At 48.2% G+C, this 16,692-nt stretch overlaps 1 protein-coding gene across 2 annotated transcripts in view; it reads left to right on the top strand.

The window, feature by feature from the left end:
- ATAT1 (alpha tubulin acetyltransferase 1) overlaps positions 1-15,009 on the top strand; it is a 256,943-nt gene extending 241,934 nt beyond the window's left edge. For both annotated transcript variants that reach the window (XM_069241957.1, XM_069241956.1), the window contains exon 12: positions 14,279-15,009. In XM_069241957.1, coding sequence (XP_069098058.1) covers positions 14,279-14,858 — 580 coding nt within the window. In that variant the 3' untranslated portion in view covers positions 14,859-15,009. The remainder of the gene's footprint in view (positions 1-14,278) is intronic.
- Positions 15,010-16,692: the final 1,683 nt, after the last annotated feature.

Genomic DNA, 16,692 nt, shown 5'->3' on the forward strand with positions numbered 1-16,692 from the left:
TGCTTGCTTCTGAGTGGGCTCCTTGTCTTGCTGGACACCCCCTCTGTCTCCTCACGCAATTGGCGACATCCTGGTCCCTCCTGGGCCACAGCAGCATCCAAAAACCCTAACCGCGACCCTTGCAGCTAGCAAGGCTTGTTTGCGGTCTTTCTGCACGGAAACACCTCTGCACGACTCTTCACGACGTGGGACATCCATCCTCCAAAGGGGAAGTTTCTAGCCCTTGTCGTTCTTGCAGAATCCACAGCTTCTACCATCCGGTGGCAGCTTCTTTGCACCCATAGCTGGCATTTCCTGGGCATCTGCCCACTCCCGACTTGATCATGACTTTTGGACTTGGTCCCCTTGTTCCACAGGTACTCTCGTCAGGAAATCCATTGTTGTTGCATTGCTGGTGTTGGTCTTCCTTGCAGAATTCCCCTATCACGACTTCTGTGCTCTTTGGGGAACTTAGGTGGTCTTTGCACCCACTTTTCAGGGTCTTGGGGTGGGCTATTTTCTAACCCTCACTGTTTTCTTACAGTCCCAGCGACCCTCTACAAGGTCACATAGGTTTGGGGTCCATTCGTGGTTCGCATTCCACTTCTAGAGTATATGGTTTGTGTTGCCCCTATCCCTATGTGCCCCCATTGCATTCTATTGTGACTATACATTGTCTGCACTGTTTTCTATTGCTATTACTGCATATTTTGGCATTGGGTACATATATCTTATGTATATTTGCTATCCTCATACTGAGGGTACTTACTGAGATACTTTGGCATATTGTCATAAAAATAAAGTACCTTTATTTTTAGTATATCTGTGTATTGTGTTTTCTTATGACATTGTGCAAGTGACACTAGTGGTACTGTAGGAGCTTCACTCGTCTCCTAGTTCAGCCTAAGCTGCTCTGCTAAGCTACCTTGTCTATCAGCCTAAGCTGCTAGACACCCTATACACTAATAAGGGATACCTGGGCCTGGTGCAAGGTGTAAGTACCTCTTGGTACCCACTACAAGCCAGGCCAGCCTCCTACATTGGTTGTGCAGCAGTGGGATAAGTACTTTGCAACTACTTACCACTTTGTCATATTGTACTTTTCATAAGAGAAAAATATACAAAACAAGTTCAGTGTATGTACACCTAACCAAAAAGTTTTACTTTTCTTCTCTCACTTCTTTGCTAAGTGCTGAAAAGTACCTCTAAACTTTCTAAAAGTTCTTAAAAAGTTTTAAAAGTTTTTTTTTCTGTTCTTTAAAAAGTTCTAAAAAACTTTTTATTTCTTTTTCTGTCCCTTAAACACTTTCTATAATGTCTGGCACAGGTCAAACTGTTGATCTGTCCAAACTTGCTTATGATCACCTTAGCTGGAAAGGTGCAAGGAGTCTCTGCATTGAAAGAGGTTTAGGGGTAGGGAAGAATCCCTCTAGAGAACTGTTGGTTAATATGCTCATTGAACAAGATAAGACCTTAGTTGGCACTTCTGTTGAGAAATTAGCTGATGGTTCCCAATCTGACCCTGGGGCACCCCTAGCAAAAGATTTAGAAGGGAGCCTTCCCAACCTGCCCATTTGCAGGCCACTTAGCAATGCTGGTACTAATGTGAGTTCTCATCACAGTAGGAGTGTTACTTCTGTTAGCCAGGTTGATAGAGTGCCATCTGTTAGGGCCAGGTCTCCCTCTGTTCATTCTCACCATACTTCTGTTTCAAGGCATGCCCCACCCCACCCACCCTGATGACAGAGTGTTAGAAAGGGAGCTCAATAGATTGAGAGTGGAAGAATCCATGCTGAAGCTCAAGAAGCAACAGCTTGATTTAGATAGGCAAGCCTTTGATTTAGAAAAAGAAAGACAGAGGTTGGGGTTAGGACCCCATGGTGGCAGCAGCAGTATTACAGATAGTAATCCTGTAAAAGAGCATGATTCTAGGAATCTGCATAAGATCGTTCCCCCTTACAAGGAGGGGATGACATTAACAAGTGGTTTGCTGCACTTGAGAGGGCCTGTAATGTACAGGGGGTCCCTCAAAGGCAGTGGGCTGCTATCCTATGGCTATCTTTCACTGGAAAGGGTAGGGATAGTGTAGGAGGCTGGACTGGCTTGTAGTGAGTACCAAGGGGGTACTTACACCTTGCACCAGGCCCAGGTATCCCTTATTAGTGTATAGGGGTGTCTAGCAGCTTAGGCTGATAGAAAATGGTAGCTTAGCAGAGCAGCTTAGGCTGAACTAGGAGACGAGTGAAGCTCCTACAGTACCACTAGTGTCACTTGCACAATATCATAAGAAAACACAATACACAGATATACTAAAAATAAAGGTACTTTATTTTTATGACAATATGCCAAAGTATCTCAGTGAGTACCCTCAGTATGAGGAAAGCAAATATACACAAGATATATGTACACAACACAAAAGTATGCAGTAATAGCAACAGAAAACAGTGCAAACAATGTATAGTCACAATAGGATGCAATAGGAGCACATAGGGATAAGGGGCAACACAAACCATATACTCTAGAAGTGGAATGCGAACCACGAATGGACCCCAAACCTATGTGACCTTGTAGAGGGTCGCTGGGACTGTAAGAAAACAGTGAGGGTTAGAAAAATAGCCCACCCCAAGACCCTGAAAAGTGAGTGCAAAGTGCACTGAAGTTCCCCAAAGAGCACAGAAGTCGTGATAGGGGAATTCTGCAGGAAAGACTGACACCAGCAATGCAACAACGATGGATTTCCAGTCGAGAGTACCTGTGGAACAAGGGGACCAAGTCCAAAAGTCACGATCAAGTCGGGAGTGGGCAGATGCCCAGGAAATGCCAGCTGTGGGTGCAAAGAAGCTGCCACCGGACGGTAGAAGCTGAGGATTCTGCAAGAACGACAAGGGCTAGAAACCTCCCCTTTGGAGGATGGATGTCCCACGTCGTGAAGAGTCGTGCAGAAGTGTTTTCCTGAAGAAAGACCGCAAACAAGCCTGGCTAGCTGCAAAGCTCGCGGTTAGGGTTTTTGGATGCTGCTGTGGCCCAGGAGGGACCAGGATGTCGCCAATTGTGTGAGGGGACAGAGGGGGCGTCCAGCAAGACAAGGAGCCCTCTCAGAAGCAAGCAGCACCCGGAGAAGTGCCGGAACAGGCACTACAAAGTGGAGTGAAACAGTGCTCACCCGAAGTTGCACAAGAGAGTCCCACGCCGCCGGAGGACAACTCAGGAGGTCGTGCAATGCAGGTTAGAGTGCCGTGGACCCAGGCTTGGCTGTGCACAAAGGAAATCCTGGAAAAGTGCACAGGAGCCGGAGCAGCTGCAAAAGACGTGGTTCTCAGCAATGCAGTATGGCGTGGGGAGGCAAGGACTTACCTCCACCAAACTTGGACTGAAGAGTCACTGGACTGTGGGAGTCACTTGGACAGAGTTGCTGAGTTCAAGGGACCTCGCTCATCGTGCTGAGAGGAGACCCAGAGGACCGGTGATGCAGTTCTTTGGTGCCTGCGGTTGCAACAGGAAGATTCCGTCGACCCACGGGAGATTTCTTCGGAGCTTCTAGTGCAGAGAGGAGGCAGACTACCCCCACAGCATGCACCACCAGGAAAACAGTCGAGAAGGTGGCAGGATCAGCGTTACAAGGTTGCAGTAGTCGTCTTTGCTACTTTGTTGCAGTTTTGCAGGCTTCCAGCGCGGTCAGCAGTCGATTCCTTGGCAGAAGGTGAAAAGAGAGATGCAGAGGAGCTCTGATGAGCTCTTGCATTCGTTATCTAAGGAATTCCCAGAGACAGAGACCCTAAATAGCCAGAAAAGAGGGTTTGGCTACCTAGGAGAGAGGATAGGCTAGCAACACCTGAAGGAGCCTATCAGAAGGAGTCTCTGACGTCACCTGCTGGCACTGGCCACTCAGAGCAGTCCAGTGTGCCAGCAGCACCTCTGTTTCCAAGATGGCAGAGGTCAGGAGCACACTGGAGGAGCTCTGGGCACCTCCCAGGGGAGGTGCAGGTCAGGGGAGTGGTCACTCCCCTTTCCTTTGTCCAGTTTCGCGCCAGAGCAGGGCTGGGGGATCCCTGAACCGGTGTAGACTGGCTTATGCAGAAATGGGCACCATCTGTGCCCATGAAAGCATTTCCAGAGGCTGGGGGAGGCTACTCCTCCCAAGCCCTAACACCTTTTTCCAAAGGGAGAGGGTGTAACACCCTCTCTCTGAGGAAGTCCTTTGTTCTGCCTTCCTGGGCCAAGCCTGGCTGGACCCCAGGAGGGCAGAAACCTGTCTGAGGGGTTGGCAGCAGCAACAGCTGCAGTGAAACCCCGGGAAAGGCAGTTTGGCAGTACCCGGGTCTGTGCTAGAGACCCGTGGAATCATGGGATTGTGCCAACAATGCCAGGATGGCATAGAGGGGGCAATTCCATGATCATAGACATGTTACATGGCCATATTCGGAGTTACCATTGTGAAGCTATACATAGGTAGTGACCTATGTATAGTGCACGTGTGTAATGGTGTCCCCGCACTCACAAAGTCCGGGGAATTTGCCCTGAACCATGTGGGGGCACCTTGGCTAGTGCCAGGGTGCCCACACACTAAGTAACTTAGCACCCAACCTTTACCAGGTAAAGGTTAGACATATAGGTGACTTATAAGTTACTTAAGTGCAGTGGTAAATGGCTGTGAAATAACGTGGACGTTATTTCACTCAGGCTGCAGTGGCAGGCCTGTGTAAGAATTGTCAGAGCTCCCTATGGGTGGCAAAAGAAATGCTGCAGCCCATAGGGATCTCCTGGAACCCCAATACCCTGGGTACCTCAGTACCATATACTAGGGAATTATAAGGGTGTTCCAGTATGCCAATGTGAATTGGTGAAATTGGTCACTAGCCTGTTAGTAACAATTTGGAAAGAAATGAGAGAGCATAACCACTGAGGTTCTGGATAGCAGGGCCTCAGTGAGACAGTTAGGCATCACACAGGGAACACATACATATAGGTCACAAACTTATGAGCATTGGGGTCCTGACTAGCAGGGTCCCAGTGACACATAACAAACATACTGAAAACATAGGGTTTTCACTATGAGCACTGGGTCCTGGCTGGCAGGATCCCAGTGAGACAGTGAAAACACCCTGACATACACTCACAAACAGGCCAAAAGTGGGGGTAACAAGGCTAGAAAGAGGCTACTTTCTCACAGATAGGCTCCTTACTGTTAAGGAAAGTGATGCCAATAATTTTGCAGTTCTTAAGAATGCACTCCTTGATGGTTATGGCTTAACCACTGAACAGTACAGGATCAAGTTCAGAGAAACCAAAAAGGAGTCTTCACAAGACTGGGTAGACTTTGTTGACCATTCAGTGAAGGCCTTGGAGGGGTGGTTACATGTCAGTAAAGTTTCTGACTATGAAAGCCTGTATAACTTAATCCTGAGAGAGCATATTCTTAATAATTGTGTGTCTGATTTGTTGCACCAGTATCTAGTGGACTCAGATCTGACCTCTCCCCAAGAATTGGGAAAGAAGGCAGACAAATGGGTCAGAACAAGAGTGAACAGAAAAGTTCATACAGGTGATGACAAGGATGGCTAGAAGAAAGATGGTGAGAAATCTCAGGACAAGCATGGGGATAAGGGTAACTCAGCAACTCTGTCCAAGTGACTCCCACAGTCCAGTGACTCTTCAGTCCAAGTTTGGTGGAGGTAAGTCCTTGCCTCCCCACGCTAGACTGCATTGCTGGGTACCGCGTGATTTGCAGCTGCTCCGGCTCCTGTGCACTCTTCCAGGATTTCCTTTGTGCACAGCCTGGGTCCCAGACACTCTAACCTGCAGTGCACGACCTCCTGAGTTGTCCTCCGGCATCGTGGGACCTTCTTTTGTGACTTCGGGTGAGCTCCGGTTCACTCTTCTTCATAGTGCCTGTTTCGACACTTCTGCGGGTGCTGCTTGCTTCTGAGTGGGCTCTTTGTCTTGCTGTACGCCCCCTCTGTTTCCTCACGTAATTGGCGACATTCTGGTCCCTCCTGGGTCACAGCAGCATCCAAAAACCCTAATCGGGACCCTTGCAGCTAGCAAAGCTTGTTTGCGGTCTTTCTGCACGGAAACACCTCTGCAAGCTTCTTCACGATGTGGGACATCCATCCTCCAAAGGGGAAGTTCCTAGTCCTCTTCGTTCTTGCAGAATCCACAGCTTCTACCATCCGGTAGCAGCTTCTTTGCACCCACAGCTGGCATTTCCTGGGCATCTGCCCACTCCGACTTGATCGTGACTCTTGGACTTGGTCCCCTTGTTCCACAGGTACTCTCGTCCGGAAATCCATCGCTGTTGCATTGCTGGTGTTGGTCTTCCTTGCAGAATTCCCCTATCACGACTTCTGTGCTCTCTGGGGACCTTTGGTGCAATTTACACCTACTTTTCAGGGTCTTGGGGTGGGCTGTTTTTCTAACCCTCACTGTTTTCTTACAGTCCCAGCGACCCTCTACAAGCTCACATAGGTTTGGGGTCCATTCGTGGTTCGCATTCCACTTCTAGAGTATATGGTTTGTGTTGCCCCTATACCTATGTGCTCTCATTGCAATCTGTTGTGACTGTACATTGCTTGCATTGCTTTCTATTGCTATTACTGCATATTTTTGGTATTGTGTACATATATCTTGTGTATATTTGCTATCCTCATACTGAGGGTACTCACTGAGATACTTTTGGCATATTGTCATAAAAATAAAGTACCTTTATTTTTAGTATATCTGTGTATTGTGTTTTCTTATGATATTGTGCATATGACACCAGTGGTATAGTGGGAGCTTTACACGTCTCCTAGTTCAGCCTATGCTGCTCTGCTAAGCTACCCTTTTCTATCAGCCTAAGCTGCTAGACACCTCTTCTACACTAATAAGGGATAACTGGACCTGGTGCAGAGTGTAAGTACCCCTTGGTACCACTACAAACCAGGCCAGCCTCCTACATTGGTTGTGCAGCGGTATGATAAGTACTTGCAACTACTTACCACTTTGCCATTTTGTACTTTTCATAAGAGAAAAATATACAAAACAAGTTCAGTGTATGTACACCTCACCAAAAAGTTTTGCTTTTCTTCTCTTACTCTCTTTGCTAAGTGCTGAAAAGTACCTTTAAACTTTCAAAAAGTTCTTAAAAGTTGGAAAAAAAAAATATTCTGTTCCTTAAAAAGTTCTGAAACTTTTTTCTTTTTCTGTCCCTTAAACCTTTTTCTATCATGTCTGGTACAGGTCAAACTCTGGATCTGACCAGCACTGCCTATGACCACCTTAGCTGGAAAAGTGCAAGGAGTCTCTGCATTGATAGAGGTTTAGGGGTAGGGAAGAATCCCTCTAGAGAATTGTTAGTTAATATGCTCATTGAAAATGATAAGACCATAGCTGGCACATCTGGTGAGAGATTAGCTGATGGTTCACACTCTGATTCTGGGGCACCCCCAGTAAAAATGTTAGAAGGGAACCTTCCCAACCTGCCCCTTAGCAGGCCACCTAGCAGGGCTGGTACTGATGTGAGTTCACATCACAGTAGGGAAATTACTCCTTTAGGCCAGGTTGTTAGAGTGCCATCTGTTAGGGACAGGTCTCCCTCTGTTCATTCACACCATTCTTCTGTGTCAAGGCATGCCCAACCCACCCACCCTGAAGACAGAGGCCCTCATTCTGGGGCCAGGGTTGGCGGGAGCACCGCCAACAGGCTGGCGGTGCCCCGCAGGGCATTCTGACCGCAGCGGTTTTGCCGCGGTCAGATGAGGAAAACCGGCGGTCTCCCGCCGGTTTTCCGCTGCCCTTTGGAATCCTCCATGGCGGCGCAGCTCGCTGCGCCGCCATGGGGATTCTGACAGCCCATACCGCCATCCTGTTCCTGGCGGTTCGCCCGCCAGGAACAGGATGGCGGTATGGGTTGTCGTGGGGCCCCTGGGGGCCCCTGCAGTGCCCATGCCAATGGCATGGGCACTGCAGGGGCCCCCGTAAGAGGGCCCCACAAAGAATTTCAGTGTCTGCCTAGCAGACACTGAAATTCGCGACGGGTGCAACTGCACCCGTCGCACCTTCCCACTCCGCCGGCTCGATTCCGAGCCGGCGTCCTCGTGAGAAGGTTGTTTTCCCCTGGGCTGGCGGGCGGCCTTTTGGCGGTTGCCCGCCAGCCCAGGGGAAAACCCAGAATACCCGCTGCGGTCTTCCGACCGCGGAGCGGTATTCTGGTGGAGCAACTTTGGCGGGCGGCCTCCGCCGCCCGCCAAAGTTGTAATGAGGGCCAGAGTGTTAGAAAGGGAACTCAATAGATTGAGAGTGGAAGAGTCCAGGCTGAAGCTTAAAAAGCAACAGCTGGATCTAGACAGGGAAGCATTTGACTTAGAAAAAGAAAGACAGAGGTTGGGGTTTGGACCCCATGGTGGCAGCAGGAGTATTACAGATAGTAATCCTGTAAAAGAGCATGATTCTAGGAATCTGCACAAGATAGTTCCCCCTTACAAGGAGGGGGGTGACATTAACAAGTGGTTTGCTGCACTTGAGAGGGCCTGTGTTGTACAGGGGGTCCCTCAAAGGCAGTGGGCTGCTATCCTATGGCTATCTTTCAGTGGAAAGGGTAGGGATAGGCTCCTTACTGTGAAGGAAAGTGATGCCAATAATTTTACAGTTCTTAAGAATGCACTCCTAGATGGTTATGGCTTAACCACTGAGCAGTAGATGATCAAGTTCAGAGAAACCAAAAGGAGTCTTCACAAGACTGGGTAGACTTTGTTGACCATTCAGTGAAGGCCTTGGAGGGGTGGTTACATGGCAGTAAAGTTTCTGACTATGAAAGCCTGTATAACTTAATCCTGAGAGAGCATATTCTTAATAATTGTGTGTCTGATTTGTTGCACCAGTATCTAGTGGACTGAGATCTGACATCTCCCCAAGAATTGGGAAAGAAGGCAGACAAATGGGTCAGAACAAGAGTGAACAGAAAAGTTCATACAGGTGGTGACAAGGATGGCAAGAAGAATGATGGTGAGAAATCTCAGGATAAGCATGGGGATAAGGGTAAAACCAAAGATCCTTCTGCAAATCCTAAACACTCTTCAGGGGGTGGGGATAAAACAAATTCTTTCTCTTCTTCTCAACCCACACACATTAAAAAGCCTTGGTGCTTTGTGTGTAAAAACAGAGGCCATAGGCCAGGGGATAAGTCCAGTCCAGGTAAACCCCCTGAACCTACCACCACTAATACATCAAGCTCTAGTGCCCCTAGCAGTAGTGGTACTAGTAGTGGGACTGCTGGCAACAGTCAAGCAAAGGGTGTAGTTGGGTTCACTTATGGGTCCATCATAGAAACTGGGAAACTGGGGTAGTCAGTCCCAAGACAGTTTCTGTCACACCTAGTGGCATTGGCCTTGCCACACTGGCTGCTTGTCCCCTTATAATGGATAAGTACAGGCAGACAGTTTCAATAAATGGTGTTGAGGCCTTGGCCTACAGGGACACAGGTGCCAGTTTCACTTTGGTGACTGAAAACCTTGTGGCTCCTGAACAACACATCATTGGACAACAGTATAAGATTATTGATGTCCATAACTCCACTAAGTTTCTTCCCTTAGCTATAGTTCAGCTTAGTTGGGGTGGAGTTACTGGCCCTATGCAGGTGGTAGTGTCACCTAGCTTACCTGTAGACTGTCTCTTAGGTAATGACCTAGAGGCCTCAGGTTGGGCTGATGTAGAGTTTTATACCCATGCAGCCATGCTGGGTATCCCTGAGGAATTGTTCCCTCTCATTTCTACTGAAATGAAAAAGCAAAGGAGAGAAGGCCTGAAAACTCAGGATGCCTCTCCAACAACAGGTAAAAAGGGTATCACAGTATCCCCTAACCACTCTACCATTCAGGATACCATTCCTGTGGTGGGAGAAACCTCTCCTGGGGTGGCACCTGTACCAAGGGAATCATCAGCTGGCATAGCTGTACTCCCTGAGGTGGAAGTACCTCTCTGTGGGATAACTAACATTGGTGAGAAAAAGAGCACCATTTATTTAACATGGAGCATCCCTCCAACCCTCACAGAGAAACTTTAGTGCAGAAACCCTGCACTGCCTCACAACACTTAGGACAGCATCCCTGCCCTAGTGTGGAGCTCATAGGACAGCATCCCTGCCCTGCTCCAACTCAAGAGAAACAGCATCCCTGTTCTCTCTTCCAGCCACATGGACAAAGTTTTTGCCCAGCTATGGCTTTACTGAGACAGCATCCCTGTCTGGCATTTTCATCACTACAAATAGGTTCAGTGGACAATTCCCACTGCTCTAAACTAAAACTTACTGATAGAAACTCTGAAAATATATCTTCACATTGTTGCTTAGCTAAAAAACTTCAAACAGAGTGGTTTACATCCCCACAGGGAAGTAACCATATAGTGGATGATAAAGGGAGTAACCAATCTATTGCAGAGCTACTCTCTACTTATCACCACTTAGACAATAAAGTCTCAACTGGCCAAGGTTAGCCTTATTGTCCTTCATTTGGGGTGGGGGGTTGAGAAAGTAGCCTCTTTCTAGCCTTGTTACCCCCACTTTTGCTCTGTTTGTGAGTGTATGTCAGGGTGTTTTCACTGTCTCACTGGGATCCTGCTAGCCAGGGCCCATTGCTCATAGTGAAAACCCTATGTTTTCAGTATGTTTGTTATGTGTCACTGGGACCCTGCTAGCCAGGTCCCCAGTGCTCATAAGTTTGTGACCTATATGTATGTGTTCCCTGTGTGATGCCTAACTGTCTCACTGAGGCTCTGCTAACCAGAACCTCAGTGGTTATGCTCTCTCTTTACAAATTGTCACTAACAGGCTAGTGACCAATTTCACCAAATCACATTGGCATACTGGAACACCCTTATAATTCCCTAGTATATGGTACTGAGGTACCCAGGGTATTGGGTTTCCAGGAGATCCCTGTGGGCTGCAGCATTTCTTTTGCCACCCATAGGGAGCTCTGACAATTCTTACACAGGCCTGCCATTGCAGCCTGAGTTAAATAACGTCCACGTTATTTCACAGCCATTTACGACTGCACGGAAGTAACTTATAAGTCACCTATATGTCTAACCTTTACCTGGTAAAGGTTGGGTGCTAAGTTACTTAGTGTGTGGGCACCCTGGCACTAGCCAATGTGCCCCCACATTGTTCAGGGCAAATTCCCCGGACTTTGTGAGTGCGGGGACACCGTTACACGCGTGCACCATACATAGGTCACTACCTATGTATAGCGTCACAATGGTAACTCCGAACATGGCCATGTAACATGTCTAAGATCATGGAATTGCCACCCCAATGCCATCCTGGCATTGGGGAGACAATTCCATGATCCCCCGAGTCTCTAGTACAGACCTGGGTACTGCCAAACTACCTTTCCCAGGGTTTCACTGCAGCTGCTGCTGCTGCCAACCCCTCAGACAGGTTTCTGCCCTCCTGTGGTCCAGCCAGGCTTGGCCCAGGAAGGCAGAACAAAGGACTTCCTCAGAGAGAGGGTGTTACACCCTCTCCCTTTGGAAAAAGGTGTCAGGGCTGGGGAGGAGTAGCCTCCCCCAGCCTCTGGAAATGCTTTGATGGGCACAGATGGTGCCCATCTCTGCATAAGCCAGTCTACACCGGTTCAGGGATCCCCCAGCCCTGCTCTGGCGCGAAACTGGACAAAGGAAAGGGGAGTGACCACTCCCCTGACCTGCACCTCCCCTGGGAGGTGCCCAGAGCTCCTCCAGTGTGCTCCAGACCTCTGCCATCTTGGAAACAGAGGTGCTGCAGGCACACTGGACTGCTCTGAGTGGCCAGGGCCAGCAGGTGACGTCAGAGACTCCTTCTGATAGGCTCTTACCTGTGTTGCTAGCCTATCCTCCTTCCTAAGTAGCCAAACCTCCTTTTCTGGCTATTTAGGGTCTCTGCTTTGGGGTATTCTTTAGATAACGAATGCAAGAGCTCATCAGAGTTCCTCTGCATCTCTCTCTTCACCTTCTGCCAAGGAATTGACCGCTGCAGCTCTGGACGCCTGCAAAACCGCAACAAAGTAGCAAAGACGACTACTGCAACCTTGTATCGCTGATCCAGCCACCTTCTCGACTGCTTTCCTGGTGGTGCATGCTGTGGGGGTAGTCTGCCTCCTCTCTGCACTAGAAGCTCAGAAGAAATCTCCTGTGGGTCGACGGAATATTCCCCCTGCAACCGCAGGCACCAAAAGACTGCATCACCGTTCCCCTGGGTCCCCTCTCAGCACGACGAGCTTGGTCCCTGGAACTCAGCAACTCTGTCCAAGTGACTCCCACAGTCCAGTGACTCTTCAGTCCAAGTTTGGTGGAGGTAAGTCCTTGCCTCCCCACGCTAGACTGCATTGCTGGGTACCGCGTGATTTGCAGCTGCTCCGGCTCCTGTGCACTCTTCCAGGATTTCCTTTGTGCACAGCCAAGCCTGGGTCCCCGACACTCTAACCTGCAGTGCACGACCTCCTGAGTTGTCCTCCGGCGTCATGGGACCTTCTTTTGTGACTTCGGGTGAGCTCTGGGTCACTCTTCTTCGTATTGCCTGTCCTGGCACTTCTGCGAGTGCTGCTTGCTTCTGAGTGGGCTCTTTGTCTTGCTGGACGCCCCCTCTGTCTCCTCACGCAATTGGCGACATTCTGGTCCCTCCTGGGCCACAGCAGCATCCAAAAACCCTAATCGCGACCCTTGCAGCTAGCAAGGCTTGTTTGCGGTCTTTCTGCACGGAAACACCTCTGCTTCACGACGTGGGACATCCATCCTCCAAAGAGGAAGTTCCTAGTCCTCTTCGTTCTTGCAGAATCCACAGCTTCTACCATCCGGTGGCAGCTTCTTTGCACCCACAGCTGGCATTTCCTGGGCATCTGCCCACTCCCGACTTGATCGTGACTCTTGGACTTGGTCCCCTTGTTCCACAGGTACTCTCGTCCAGAAATCCATTGTTGTTGCATTGCTGGTGTTGGTCTTCCTTGCAGAATTCCCCTATCACGACTTCTGTGCTCTCTGGGGAACTTAGGTGCACTTTACACCTACTTTTCAGGGTCTTGGGGTGGGCTATTTTTGTAACCCTCACTGTTTTCTTACTGTCCCAGCGACCCTCTACAAGCTCACATAGGTTTGGGGTCCATTCGTGGTTCGCATTCCACTTTTGGAGTATATGGTTTGTGTTGCCCCTATACCTATGTGCTCTCATTGCAATCTATTGTGACTGTACATTGCTTGCATTGCTTTCTATTGCTATTACTGCATATTTTTGGTATTGTGTACATATATCTTGTGTATATTTGCTATCCTCATACTGAGGGTACTCACTGAGATACTTTTGGCATATTGTCATAAAAATAAAGTACCTTTATTTTTAGTATATCTGTGTATTGTGTTTTCTTATGATATTGTGCATATGACAACAGTGGTATAGTGGGAGCTTTACACGTCTCCTAGTTCAGCCTAAGCTGCTCTGCTAAGCTACCCTTTTCTATCAGCCTAAGCTACTAGACACCCTATACACTAATAAGGGATAACTGGGCCTGGTGCAAGGTACAAGTACCCCTTGGTACCACTACAAACCAGGCCAGCCTCCTACACTCGACTACTGAGGAAAGGCTTATACCACTGACCTGAAAGCGGATATGCAAAGTGGAAATCCTCGAGAGCATCTGAATTCGAACCATGACATGCGGCTCCCACTGACAATAGGTAGGTCCGTCGACGATGCCATTGGAGCTGTCACATAGTGTATTTTATCTGTTCAGTGATTTGTCCTTGAACTGTTAGTCCAGTGCCCCTCGAAGGTACATCTGGTGCCAGACATGTCACAAAGAATCAACTCATTGCTTCTGAATTCCATGTGCAGTTTTATGAGTTTATTCAAGATGCGAGTCCTCAGTTTTTCAGGGGTTCATATTATGTCAGTGGAGGTTAGTGTGTGTTCATTCACTGGCAGCCCACGAGTGGCTGTGGTTCACATCTCTTCTAAGTAATGTCTGGGGGTTGTCTGTACACGTGTGACAGAGAAATCCAAAGGACTAGGTATTGTCATTCACAGGGTAGCACTGACAAGGCTGGGCCTTGTTGCACACTCTGGGTGATGGGGAAGAAGCTGTGGAAATGGAAGAGCTGAAACCCTTGAGATCACTTTTAATTAATAGTAGCCCCACAAATTGTAGCTCCGAACACAGTGACAAGTGTTTGGGGAGGTATATTATCAGCAGACAGATTGCTGGCTGCCCAGTTCAGTTGTGCTGAGTTGATCGGTTCAGCTTGAGACTAGTCCTAAACCATGCTGTGCTTCGTCAATGTTCTGTTCTTTGTTTTGTAGATTGAAGACTCCAGGGAAATGGATAGCCAGGGAGAAGCTCCCTCCACAGACAGCCGCTGCTTTGCCACCTCTTTGCTTGAGAGGTTCAAGCACAAACAAAGATCTTTGTCCTTCCAGCAAGGTGCAGGTAGAGCCCCCAGCCCCATTGAGAATGGACAAGGCCCAGATTGGTGAACACATGGAGAGAGCCCTTGGGGTGTTCAGTCGGGCAGAGACTCCACAGAACAACAGCAAGGCCGTGTCATCTGAGCTGACACGACTGGATGGTGGGAAACTGGTGCTTTCTCCCAGGGTGGAAACTCATTCCGCCTCTGTGGGGCATACCTCACCGGCTGTGCATGAGACCGAGGCAAAACATCTCCACTTTCACCACAGCGATGTGACGAAGCTTCGGAGCAGGGACCTGCAGGAGCAACGCGTACAAGAACAGCCACCGTCATCCGATGACGTAAGGATTGAGCAGCCAACTCCCATGAAACGCTTGTGGAATGACCAGTTATCCTGGACTGTACTCGGGACCCCCTTCAATGCCCAATGGGTGCGCCAAAAACAGGAATACCGGGGCACGCGGCCGTGGTGAGCAGAAACCGACAGCAACGTTTCTGGCTACTAATAAAATGCATGTTTACAAGTCTTGCTAGAAGGAAAAGCTGAAATGTACAATCACTAATGCACTTTACTTTTTATAACCTTATTCATCTTTGACATTAAAAAGAGATATTTTAATAGGACTAATGTTTGCCTCTTGCTTGTGGTCCTACCATTTAGGCAGTAGCTACCTGGGACACAGCCTTAGGACTATCAGCTGATCCAGAAGATTTTAGTTTGTGTTGCCTCTGCCTCAGAAGCATAACTCCATCACTTTTGTTCCAGAAGATGTAAGGTGGTTTAGGAACGTTGAGCGGAAGCAGGGGCAGCTGTGGTGCCCTGGGTAGTAGTGTTTTTTAATCTCATTGTTTTAGGACAAGTGGATGTGTCCGCTGCACAAATCCCAATGCCATAGAATATAAGATTTCCTAGCTTTACTAAGAGAAAGGTTCAATTCTATTAAGGATACAGAGGTGAGTATTACACTTTCTTTCTTCACACTTATTGCACATATTTTCACACAGCAGCCATTTAGAAACAAATCCACGAAAGCTATCTTTCCCCAAAACATCTAAGAAGCGTGCCCATGACATCATCCAATGAAGTAACAGATGTCCATTTAAGGTCCTCTACCTCTTTTCGATGCTACCTTTTCTTTGCACAAATCACGCTACGGTAAGCTTCTTGATTCCTGCTTGGGACCATCTGTCCCCGAGGAGTAAACCAAAGATACGTCTACTGATATGCACTCACCCAAGTATCTGAAAATCATACACTAGCAAGATAAATACAGTTCATTAACATCACAGGAACAAGGATATTGCTTAAACCTCAACACTTTTGTCAATCTCCAGAAATAACAGACAACAAACAGTTCCCAGTCATTAATTTCAAGAACAGAGTACATATTCATAAAGGGAGGGGCGAAGAGTATCTTGCCTGGTGGATAACCCTTGCCTCCTTGTCCTTAACAGAATAGAAACTTTTCATTATGAAAGCTAAGAAATTTCATATTCCTTGTCAGGACTGGAGACAGGGATGATGCTTGCTCAACACCAAATGAGCTATATCCAGCATCTGCTTGAAGTAAAGCCTCTTGAACTTAGAGTCGGAGGACCAGTACGCCACATTTATTGTATCAGAAGGCCTCTGGTGCTATTGCCGTCCCCAGTTGAATGTGCCTCAAAAGCCTTTCTGTCGATGCCAGCCTCCTGCATCACCGATGTGACCCAACAGGCTATAGTGGGAGAGGAGACCACTTTGTACGGCTTCTGTAATGCAATGAGTAGTTGATGTTTCTTCGGGGGGCTATATCTCCTCCGTCATGGTTTCATAGGCCTTTAAGCATTTCACCACACACAGTTTGGGAGATTCGACAAAGGCCAGATATGTGATTAGTTTGATATTGGATTTAGTATGCCTAAAGGAAACCCCATCTGGGGTAAATACCCTACCAATAATGTGAGGGCTTGCAAATCTGAGACCCTCCTGAAGGACACCAGGTACAAAAACATGGCCAGCTTCACCGAAAGTTCCTTCCGTGACATGAATCTGTTGGGTTACCAGGATAAAAAGGAGATTAGGGACATAGGCCCTGATTACAACCCTCACGGTTGGTGTTAAAGCGGTGGTAAGACCGCCAACAGGTCGGCGGTAAAAAAAATGGAATCACGACCATGGCGGAAACCGCCAACATAGACAGCCACTTTAACACTCCGACTGCCACGGCGGTACAAACAAACAGCATGGCGGTCACCGCCAACAGACAGGCGGAAGACAATGTACCGCCCACACCATTATGACACACCAATCCGCCACCTTTTCTT

The sequence above is a fragment of the Pleurodeles waltl genome, chromosome 6, assembly GCF_031143425.1.
Source record: "Pleurodeles waltl isolate 20211129_DDA chromosome 6, aPleWal1.hap1.20221129, whole genome shotgun sequence".
In the NCBI taxonomy this organism is placed as follows: domain Eukaryota; kingdom Metazoa; phylum Chordata; class Amphibia; order Caudata; family Salamandridae; genus Pleurodeles; species Pleurodeles waltl.